This window comes from Hippocampus comes, unplaced genomic scaffold, assembly GCF_001891065.2.
Source record: "Hippocampus comes isolate QL1 unplaced genomic scaffold, H_comes_QL1_v1.1 scaffold155, whole genome shotgun sequence".
Classification (NCBI taxonomy): domain Eukaryota; kingdom Metazoa; phylum Chordata; class Actinopteri; order Syngnathiformes; family Syngnathidae; genus Hippocampus; species Hippocampus comes.
Window position 1 is genome coordinate 1,680,669 of NW_017804967.1, and position 11,713 is coordinate 1,692,381.

General features: G+C 46.4%; 1 protein-coding gene across 1 annotated transcript in view; it reads right to left on the minus strand.

The window, feature by feature from the left end:
* sh2b3 (SH2B adaptor protein 3) overlaps window positions 1–11,713 on the minus strand; it is a 47,580-nt gene that overhangs the window by 26,552 nt on the left and 9,315 nt on the right. Inside the window, exon 2 of the mRNA XM_019888184.1 lies at window positions 3,682–4,836. Coding sequence (XP_019743743.1) covers window positions 3,682–4,809 — 1,128 coding nt within the window. The 5' untranslated portion in view covers window positions 4,810–4,836. The remainder of the gene's footprint in view (window positions 1–3,681; window positions 4,837–11,713) is intronic.

Here is an 11,713-nt window from a genome sequence, read left to right on the forward strand (position 1 = left end):
AAAATGAACGGCGGGATTAATCTCATAAAAATTTTTTTTTTTTTTTTTTTTTTGTCACAGGAAAATGTAAAGGGAAGGGAAGCCCAGACTTCATCCGGCACTTCCTGAGGTATCCCAAGCCGTTCCCGGGCCAACCAGGAGATACCGAGAGTTGCTCGAGTGTGTCCAGCGACCTTCTCGTGACCATAGGTGAGGGTTGGAATTTAGCTCGACTCGCAAATTGAGCACTTTCGCCTTTCGGCTAAGCTCCTTTCTTCACCATAGACCGATACAATCCACATGACATCCGCCTGTCCATGCCCCGCGCCATTTTTCCCCTCGCTCTTGAACAGGACCCTAAAATACTTGAAATCCTCCACGGTGGTCTCATATTTGGAGGAAGGGATTCTCATGCCAACCGTTCACACTCGGCTGCAAACTGCAGATACAGAACCGAGGCCGCCAAACCGGATCCATGGCTTGGCTGTGCTTAGAAATGTTGTCCATGAACAGAATTTGTGACAAAGGGCAGCCTTGGAGTTCAACGCACACTGGAAATGAATCCGACATTCCGGCAATAATGTGGACCGAATTCGGACACCGACCGGTTGTATGGAGACTGTACAACCCATACATGGGGGCACCAATAACCTACACTCCTTCAGCACATCCCACAGGACTCCCCGATCGAGACAATCAAATGCCTTCTCCAAGTCCAGTGGTCGCCGGCCAATCACAGGGCAGATCGACGATCTACCAGTCACACTCACATTCACACCTTTGGACAATTTAGAGTTTTCAAAACCCCAAACATGAATGTTCTTGGAATGTGGGAGGAAGCGGAAGTCCAGGGAGGAAAAAACATGCAAACATGGGGAGAACATGCAAATGGCACACAGGCAGGCCGAAACCAAGATTCAAACCTCAGAAATGTGAGGCAGATGTGCTAACCACCCTTCCACTGTGCTGCCCGGATGATAATAATACAAGAAAAAGAAACACAATGAGGTCAGTTGCGCTTGGTGTTTGGGCGGTGAACATCTTCACTCTGTCTGTCATGTTTTATTGTGAAGAATATTAAAATGTTACTTAAACAACTAATACATTCATGATAGTGTCGTTTTGACTTTTGTACTAATAAAATTGTCCTTTTTTTTTTTTTTGCCCCACCCCTCTACAGGAAACCGATGTAAATAATGTTGAGGCCACAGACTTGCATTACACAATGCACCGTTCCATTATCTGGCCTTCAATCTAAGACAATGCAGAAGTGAAACAGCCTTCGGTTTTGCCTACAATGACAAAAACACCCTTGATGCGCTCGGAAAGACCGCATTTGCTTTTTTATTCACTGTCGCATTGGCACTTGAAGCCCATTGTCATCGCAGGCTGTGTAATCAGACAGATCATCTGGTAGGATTATTAAATTGTCTGATTATTCTCTGGACTTGTTGCAGCTGCGTCACGGCTGGAACGACATTATCGGTTCCCAAGCAGCTTCCTCTTTTAGCTAAATGAGTTTACTGATAATACCGTTTCGCACAAAAGACACAGAGCAGAGATATAAACACAAGTCACGAACACCGGACGTTGTAATTATTGCCGTCTTCGTGCTCATACAAGGGAAAGTCCTCAAAAGTTTTATTGTTTTTTTTTTTTTTGTTTTTTTTTTTTTTAATCAACTCAAGTTTGAAAAGTTGAAACACATTTTCCTCACATGAGCCTTAAATTGCGCGCATGATAGCGAACAGCTCTCCTTCCTTTTAAGGCCATTCTCGGGGCCCTTTGCGCTCGGCCTTGCCAAGATTCCACACGCGTGTGCACAAACACAAAGTGAGAGATCCCTGATGAATTTGGCGTCGCAGTCAAGCAGGCACAAGATCCTGCCAGGGCCTTTCGCCGCGGTGCACAAACGTACACGTATGCGCGGGCACGCGTGGCTCGGGCTCTATCATTAAGTCAATTACTTCAAGCATGCGGTTGGGCTCGCAGCTGGCAGAGAAGTTGAGGGCTTCTAAATATAAAAACGCTACCAAGCGCGCACACATCTCTCTCACTGACCTAGCTTAAGCGCGCCGGCCAGAATACACACTTGCACCCACTCAGAGGCGAGACGCGGCTCTGTTTGCAGGGACCTTACAGATGGCTGTGGGCTGGGACAACAGTTAAGTAAGCCGCTTTGATTACTGGTTCGGGGGGAGCTGGGGGACTGGGCGTGCAAACACGGGCCGCCTCGCAGCTGGACCGACTTGAAATATTGCAGTGTTTTCTATCATGGCGCTGGGAGCCGAGCACAAGCTCGTGCATGAGAAAAGAAAGAAAGAAAGACAAAAAATAATAAAAAAAGGGATGCTGCTGTGACCGTGCTGCGCCATTTTCAAGGTGTGCGACCTCAAGCTTGTTTCTTCAGCCAAAAAGCCGACACATGAACGCGAGTTTCGTCGTCGAGTCCGAACGGAGGCACGTGTTGAACACTCGATAGCATGTGGCGAAAGTGAGCCCCATAACAAACAGGAAGCAGCGTGGGAGGTGTACCTACTCACCACAGCGCAAGAGGACATGAATTTGTGCGTATTCTTTGAATTCATCACATAGCAGAGGAGCCAAAGTGGTGAAATGCCGGTTCGTGTTTAACGATAGCCAACATGTGGATACTGAGGGGGCCGTGCGACAGTAATCGGTGACAGGAGGGCAAACGTGTTAACTATTATAGTCACTCTGTTTCCTCTTAGCATCTTTATCGACATTGTGTGAACTACATTATGGAGTAAACTGGGGAGTGTAGCATTGAACACAGTGCACACAGTGAATTTTGAATACAATACAGGAGAATATCAAAAGTGGAATGTCCCCCCACGCCCCCCCCCCCAAAAAAAAAAAAATTGGCATAATGTGTGAGTAAGTCCCCATATATCATGAGAGACTTCAGCTCTGTGAATATCTAAAGCAGGGGGCGGGAACCTACAAATGCTCATTGTGTATAATTGGAAACATTGGATCGATCATACATTTTCCGTGGGACACATACTTGGTGTGGCCGTGCAGAATGTTAAAATATGACTTCAAATAGGCACTTGCTTTTTAATGATGGTGACATAGCACCAGGGGAAAAAAACCTGAGCATTATTTCTCATGGGAATTAGAACAAACGGACCAAGAAGAATTCGAACCAGCATCACAGAACTCTTAAGTTCCACTGAATTCCGATTGGTGAATTTCACGGCTTGTTCGACATCACAGAGCGCCGAGTGGGTGTACTGTAGTTGGAAATGCTAACTCGGTTACTGAAGGCCAATGAGAAAACTAGATACCAACAGAAATGCCAAAATAGCTCTGCTCTTGTTTGGTCACGAGGCAAAAGTCAGCGACACTCTTATTTTATTTGATCTTATGAAAACAAACAGAGGGAAAAGAGAGATGATTTAAAAATGGAGGGGGGAAACCCCGAGACGAAAACAACTGGATGCAGGAAATGACTTGTGCCCCCCTGCGAGTTGTGCGAGAGCTTTTGCTTTGTTATATTAGAAAGTAGTGTCTGTCGTTTCCGCCTAGTATAATGACATAGACAAAATAACATCAACTTTTTCTGGGTTTTGAATCTCCCAATTAGATCCTTGCACGTTTGGATTCTACTGTGCTAAGTGCCAACGTGGTATGAGACAATAAATACGTTAGTTTACGTGCGTTTGTGTGTGTTTGTACCTTTGGAGGATCATAAAGCTCCAACTGGTAGCCTTCGCCTCCTCCGCCTTGGGCATCCCTGATCCTCCTGACCAGCAGGCGGCAGCGCTGCCATCGCGGCAAAGAGTCTGAGATGGTGTCGTCCACCAGCAAGTACCTCAGCTGGCCCTCTTTACAGCAGCTGCTGACCTCCGACCTCCTCTGCCTCATGCTCCCGCCGCGTAACCAACGGAAACGATCCAGGAAGTGGAAGGCGACTCCAGAGAACGGCGACGCCGCCGTCGATGTCGTTTCAGAGTTGGGAGAAGTGGGAGGTTGTGAGGAAGAAGATGTTTGCTCAGGCGTGCAGGGCGCGCTGCTTGCGGGGCCGGTGAGGGAGTGGGTGGGGTTGTTGGCGGACAGGTCCTGTGTCGAGGGCGGCCTGGGAAGAGGCCCTTTCTTAAAAAGTCGTCTGACAGACTGCCGAATCTGACTAACTGAGAAGTGTGTGACATCGGCATGCGCTGGACCGGAAGCTGAAGAGTCAGATATCTGTCGACTAGCTGTACCAGATAGCTCCTCGTTACTACGGCTACGGAACAACAGTGACCCGCTGCCTAATGAACGGGCCAAGCCCAAGCCCCTGAGCAGCACCGGGTTCCCTGAACGGGGGTTCCCCGCCGCGCATCGCAGAGGCCGCTCTTGCTCCCGGCTCACCACCACCGGCTCCACTTTTGGCGACACCACGGTAAAGAGGGCGGCTCCTCCGGTTTGTCGGCCCGCCTCCCGGTAGTCCTGCACCCCGGACAAAGCGGCGAGTCGTAATCGACCGATCACGGTCTGCGACGGAACCGGAGGAGGAACCGCCGGGGTGATGCCGGAAGCGGTGGAGCAGGTGCTCTGCTGGAGAGGCGCGCCATCCTTGTCGACCTCGCAGCAAAAATGCTGCTGGAAGAGGTCAGTGAACTGCTTGGAAAAGGTCTCCGGCGGGGGGACGTCATGCTGGGGGCGCTCCCTGGCGAAGCTCCGGTAGTGTCCCGCGAGTTGCCGCGCTGTGGCGATGGCGTGAAGCTCGCAGAACTCCCTCCAGCCTCGCGGGAGCGCTGCCACCCCTTGGCCGCCTCCTACTGTCGCGGTGGTGCTGGCTGGCTGGAATGTGTTACCATTCATTGCAGTGACCAGACCGGCTGAGAATCACTGCAGAGAAGCAAACACAGAAGGAACTCGATAAATATTGAATGGCAAGATAACGAAACGTTCAAAAGTGAATGCATCGAATAGGGAAGGGGATGAAGAGACGGATGGGCGGCAGTTACAAAACGGAGAGAAGTGGAATTGTAATTAGGAGTCAATTGAGATCATCATGAGAGTATCCGGTATTTCGTCAAATATTTCAAACGACGTGAGGGAACGTCCAGAGTCGGATTTTATTTACAGTCTATCCCAAACGTTACAAATGATCTTACACAAGACTGGAAAAAAAAAAAAGTCCAGTCAGTGAAAGAGACACTGCCTCCCGCGCAGTCTTGGAGTCAACAGAATCATGAGCAGAAGGACTTGAGGAAATCTCTCCGGTCAGGAGACGAACCACTTAAAGAGCGAAAAATGAGGAGAAGGAGAAAGGAGTGGAAGCAATTAACACGACTGAGTCTGTTCTCATTCCCCCCGCACCGATTGCAGAAGGTCAAGTGTGTGAAATGAATGAACACAGTCATAAGTCATTGTGACAGACAGTGAATGAGGTCTGACTAAGGAAGTATGGCTGGAAAATTTCTCAATCAACCACACTGCCGGCTCCGCCATCTGTGTGCTCGGGTGTGAACACGCGACCTATTTACAGGCGCAATCCCCCCCCCCCACCCCCCCGCCCCCCGCACACCTTTCACTATGGATGAAGTGCTTTGTCAGCACCCCTGATGTGTGCACCAGATATATGCAAGTTCCACTTTCTTTGTTTCTAAATCAATTCTTGAGCACTTTACTTGGATCACGGTCCAATAAGGGGGGTTTATTCTAAATGAACGAAAACAGGGGTGCAATCGACCGGTAGTCCGTGGACTGGTCCCAAGTCGATCGTGAAGGTTGTCAGGGGGAATTATTTATGAGACTTGTTTTAACTACATAAGGCCATCCTCTCGGGTTGCATCACCGAGTCACTTATTACGGTGTTTCACCGATTACATGTCTGACATGATGGCATACTAATTAGCATGCCTTCACCGTCTCCCCCCGTACTCGTTTTGTGATGACGAAACTAGTCGGACGGGGTAGCTTATACATTGCCACTGAGGCGAGGATGAGGGACTTGTGCTGAGTCGACACCAGACGCAGAGTTAACTTGCGTTTAGCCACATCAAGAAACGCGTACTAGGCAGCGTCTTCGTGGCCTGACACAGTGCCGTGTTAATGTTGGACGGTGATTTTTTTTTTTTTTTTTTGTAGTACTTCCAAGAATCAGCATTCGAGCGCAGCGGTTTCCCTAACAAAATAACGACAATCCGTAACATTTAGCAGCTCTGCTGACCCCATCTTATCCCTCCAATGTTATTCCAATTTTCATTGTAAAACAAACTGTGCCTTGACAAGAATGGCCTATCAGAAACTGTAGAGACAGAATGTGTGACCAAGAGGTGTTGGTAATCATTTGCCGCGCACATGTTAACTGCATACATGCTAAACTGATGACATGCCGAGTAAGCTTGCATCAGATCGCTACCTGTCGTAATGCGGTTCAAAGGTCAACGATGATTGGGGCATTTGCTCGTTGAAGTGGATTGAGGTTAAAAAAAAAAAAAAAACTTTTTCACCATGCCCATTTCATTTGGACCCTCTTACTTAGAAGTCTTTGTATGGGATGAAATCACCCTGAACTGCATTCAAGCAGACTCAAGCATGCAACTGTGAACGCACATAGTAACCCCGCACCCCCACCCCTACCCAATACCACAGTATTTATTTTGTGATGTTAAACTAAATTTTTTTCCCTTCAAACTTTCTTTAAAGCCAGGGATGCCATAGGGTCATATTTCCAGTTGGGCAGAAAAAAAATAGCTACAGCCGATACCAAGCAACTCTTCTGATAATTACAAAGGCATGGTGCCGTGGTTTCACCAATCAAACGATTATCTCAACAAAGAAACTGTTTGTAGTCCTTCCACCCAAAAGGAAATTCAGATCCTGTCCATCACCTCTTCAAACAGTTTGCTCTTGTCCGCCGGTGAGAATAAGTCCACGTCTGCATAACTATCTATGAGTGGAAGCTCAGTCCGAGGGAGCAATGAAACAGAGTAAAAGCAGCAAATAAAATAAGCAAAAGATCAAATTGGAAGTCACGTTCTATCTGGTAGCATGATGTCATTCGACGATTTAAAGAGAGGAAAAGACACACATTGCGTTTTGTTCACAACGTCTGTGCCTACTGACGACTAAAACAAGAGTAAGCGTGAACCTACAATACATACCAGCTTCCTCCCATGCAGCAGTGAAGGATCTTTTCTACAAACAGGAAGCATGACCGTATGTGCGTATTTTTGTGAATATGTTAAAATGCGGGTATGCGTGTCTTTGTCGAGGTGGCAGGGGTGGAGGGGACGCTCAGTAACCCAAAAGACCACCCCAAAAAAAAAAAAAAAAAAAAAAAAAAACAAGAAATAGAAGGTGGGTGCTTCTTTGTGTTCAGCAAAAACATGCTCCAACATGACAAATTATCTCCCGACCAAATCTCTCTCCATGTCCCCAGTGACGCCATTCGACGGCGGCAACTTCTGCATATAGTGTCGCGCACCAAACTTACAGCTGACTTGGGATTTTTTTTCTCCCCCCCCCCCCACCCCTCACAAAATCAAACATACCAATGTGGGAAAAAGAAAAAAACTTGGCATCATGAAATATTGCATCACCACAGTTCCTAGTGGAGTCCTGTCACAACTACCAATTCCCTTCCTGTACTCTACAGAGCATGCTCAGTGCGCGCTCCCTTCGAGCCCCTGCAGCTGGCCCCCCAAGAAGGCTCTTTCTATCTGCATGGCCAGCCCAGGGATGACTCAGCAACGAGTGACTCAACATGCGCACACATTACACACACTTCCTCTTGCTGGATCCCTCTGGGGGCGGGGGCTCAGACGCCACTGTTCCCATGGTCATCCTCAACGCCCGGCCCGCCTGTTGTGAAGACGTGCTCACACTCATGCATGCATGCGTTCCAATAGTGGAGGAAGCACGACCTTTTTTGAAACACTTCAACTCTCATGACAATCGCAGGGCATGTAATGTAGTCAATCAACCACCCGCACCTACTCACACAATTCAGAGTTTTTCAATGAGCGTGCAGGATTTGGGGAATGTAGGAGGAAAGACAGAGTACCAGGGACTGCACATAAAGTCAGGACCCAAATCCCAAACCTCAGAATTTTGAGGCAGAAGTGCCAACTGCTCGACCACATTCAGTCCAGCTCAGTTAAACCAAATGATAGTGCGGCGTGTTTGCTCACCCTTGCACCCTGGTGCGATTTGGTTCAGTCCTCACAAAAAAAAAAAAAAAAAAAAAAGTGCTGAAATAACAACACTGTAACAGTTTGCCATGTCAGTCTTGACTCTGATTGCAAAAAAATAAATAAAAATAAAATGCCAATGTGAGTGCTAAAAGAACCAGAACCGAAAAACAAATTCAAAAAAAAACTTTTTGGTCCAGTACCGAGTATTGAACTACACACCGATGTGTGTGATCGCATCCTTAATCATTTATGACCCCCTCATCTGTCTCACCTTTTACCGAGCTGAACAGACTGCGTCCATTAAGTCGATTCTTTCCTGCTCTCTGGGTTAAATACAAACATCCCCCCCATCAGCCACAGGGTAGGTCCGCATTTAAGACTACTGAGACTGCCGCTCAATCACTTCATCTTCAAATCAAAAACAGGCGGCGAGGCCTTTATTGGACATACTCACGTGTCAAACAGCTGCTGGCTTAAATTGATTTCCAGGAAAGCAGCTTGCGACAAGAATCGAGACAATTATTCTCAGAGAGCCTCGTGCCGTTAGTCGAAAAATATACATATTTAAAAACGACTATAAAAATGGACTTGAAAAACCCCATAAACCTTACACACAATGGCTGTCTTTTAGTTGTCAGTGTTGTTTGAAAAAAAAAAAAAAGTGACCTTGTGATGGGCGTTTTAAAAAAGTGCTTAGGAACGAATCCACAGACTCATGGCTAATCAAGACTGTTAGTCATAGTCTTCATCAAGGAGGCTCTCTGTTTCCCCCAAAAAAAAAAAACTTCACAATACAGACGGAGGCCACAAGACTTTCAATGTGAACCGACTAGACATCAAAATGAGACTTCGACGGAAACAGGTTGCATGACAAACGCACGCCAACTGATCTTGTCCTCAGAACTGACCTCATGACTCACTGGTTTGATTTTAGCGCAACCTTGAATCGACCTCGGACATGCCGTGACGCCCTACAGTGGCGAGCATTTTTTCACGTTCAAAATTTGATGACAAAAAAAAAGAAAAAAGAAAAAAGCTTACGACCAGTAAAACGCAAACACTCACAAACCTTCTCCACTCGGGGAGATGCGGGCTTCAATGATGCACTGATTGCAGCTCATTGTGAGCAACGATACATACCGAATTGCGCAATTTGGTTCCGTTCGGATGGCCGTAACATTTGCCAAGTCATTGAATGAGGAAAAAAAAAACACTGGATGTCAACTCAACAAATCATCAAACTAAATCGAACGCAATTATCACAAAACTATTGACTGGGGAACTTCCAGTTTTCTCTAAGTGGCATTGGCGTGCCATTCATAAAATTAAATTGGAGTAAAGTTCAAACGCTCGACTTGCGCTGAGCTACATCCTCATTGAATGCGGGTCTTTATGAACTTCACGAGCATGCTAGGGTGCATTCCTAATATTTACACAGTGAAGATTACGTAATACATACAACAGCTTGAGGCGGCAATAATTAAAAGCATGGTCCTTGTATTTGCAAAGTTGTACAAAGTTTGGATTATCCTTTCACGCAGCAAACAAATATGATTTGCATAACATGTAGCCAACACTCGGGTTGGAGTACGTTTCACCTTTTGGCATTTTATAATTTGTTCCGAAAAGGCTTCAAGGAGTGTGACGCAGATCAGAAAAGAATTCTTTTGCCTTCCACGACGCCACGACAATGACGGCGCACTTTCTCCCTGGGTCATAAACAACAGCAGATTCTCACGTCACCACAATTTAGCACCGCGAGTGTTATCAGTCCCTGCCTCTCAGCGCCGGAGCATAATACCACCACCTTGGGTATTTTTAGGGCATCGTATGTTTCTCATATTTAGGAAATGCAACCAAAAAAAAAAAACAATTTTGAACTTTTGAAAACCCTGAACTGCTCGCCAGCCAATCGCAGAGCAATTAAACACCTGAAGCTAATTTCACATTGATGTTTTGAGACCGCATTGGGGTTTTATTTTGTTAGTTTGTTTGTTTTGTGGTGTGCCATTCTGATGCTGCAGCTCTTCAAACGTTATCTAACAAGCCTTAGCCTGGTCTTTGTTCTTGACGCTGTCTCACAAGACCCACAATTTCCTTAGGGCGGGGTCAGACCAGAATTTGCTTCGGGATCAAAAAAATAGTTACCGAAGCTTCAGCTCACCTGACCTAACATTTGACAACAGTACAGTGGGCAGAGTCTCGAGGAAAAGTAGTCACAAATAATACCATCCTCTTGTCATCTGCTCAGATGTCAAGGGATTCTTGTGCCCCCCCAACTATCTCCAACAATTTACTGTTCCCGTTACTATCAATGACAGACAGCTCTATCCGAACGGCGTGTGATCTCACAGGGCTGCATGGCATGAATTGATCAGACACATCAAATGCGGTTTTCCCGAAAATCGGAGTGGAAAAAGAAAAAAAACAAAAAAAAAAAACATGGTAACATGTGCATCACAGGGTCTGGGATGGAAAACAGATTTTGTTGCCACCTTTGAATTTTCATTGTGTGAGTCAGAGAGTGAATCAGTGTGGCTTACACTTACAAAGCGTCGCGAGTGCGTGGGCACAAGGGGGGTTATTAGAAAAAAGAAGCAGCGGGGGTGGGTGGAGGGTTGAGGAACTAAAACAAGAAAGCAAAACAGAGAAAAGTTCAGCAAGAGTCATTGAAGGACGTGAGGGAGGAGGAGGAGGACCGCCAAGTTTAGGAGTGGACGTTCAGGTGGTCGAGCGGAGGATCTAAACTCTGCAATCACGGTGACGGGAAGCGACAAGGAGCCCTGCCCCTGGCGAGCGGTGACTGCTACGTAAAGGCAACGCACTTTTTACGTGCGCTTATGATGACATCATTGGTGCCGACTGACTGACTGCGCTGGAGTTGATTGAAAAATTAGACACTCCATAGGCGTCAGTTTTTCCAGAAGGGTGGAAGCTCTCGTGACTGCAGCGAGGATTGATTCCATCTTTTCTTCCATTTTCACGTCCCGTTCTTTCGAGAAAGTGGATTTGAAAGAGGAGTGAAAAATAACAACGGCAACAGAAATAATATCACTCATCTCTTCAATGTTTTTTTTTTTTTTTTTTTTTTTAATAACAAGTAGGCAAAACATGCCTCTGTTAATTTTAGGAATCATTGATTCATCTAAAGTGTTGAAAATGGCCTGCTGTCTTTCATGATTCCATTTCAAAGGCCAAAAAAATGCAATTGCTTCCATTTACAAGTGGACACCATATATTTGTGAACAGTCCCTTAGATTTGAGCTTGAATTTTTAACCAGTGTGAAACAAACAAGTAAACCAAAAAAGATATTTTGCAAGATTGTAAAGACTGGAGGGCGCGGGTATACCAGATTGCCAACCGATAACCCTTTCTTATTTTGTTACCGCAGGCAAAAGCGGGCCACTTCATGTTAGCCAACACTGCAGTAAGGGAAGAACAGACACCGTTTGACCTTTTTCAGTAACTTTCACTTCAAATCGTATAATCAAGCACGACAAGCCGCTGCGAAAGGCCAGCGGGGGCACCGCCGTGTAAAAGTGCACGACTTCTTGATGGCAAGCAAAGGAGACCGGGGGGG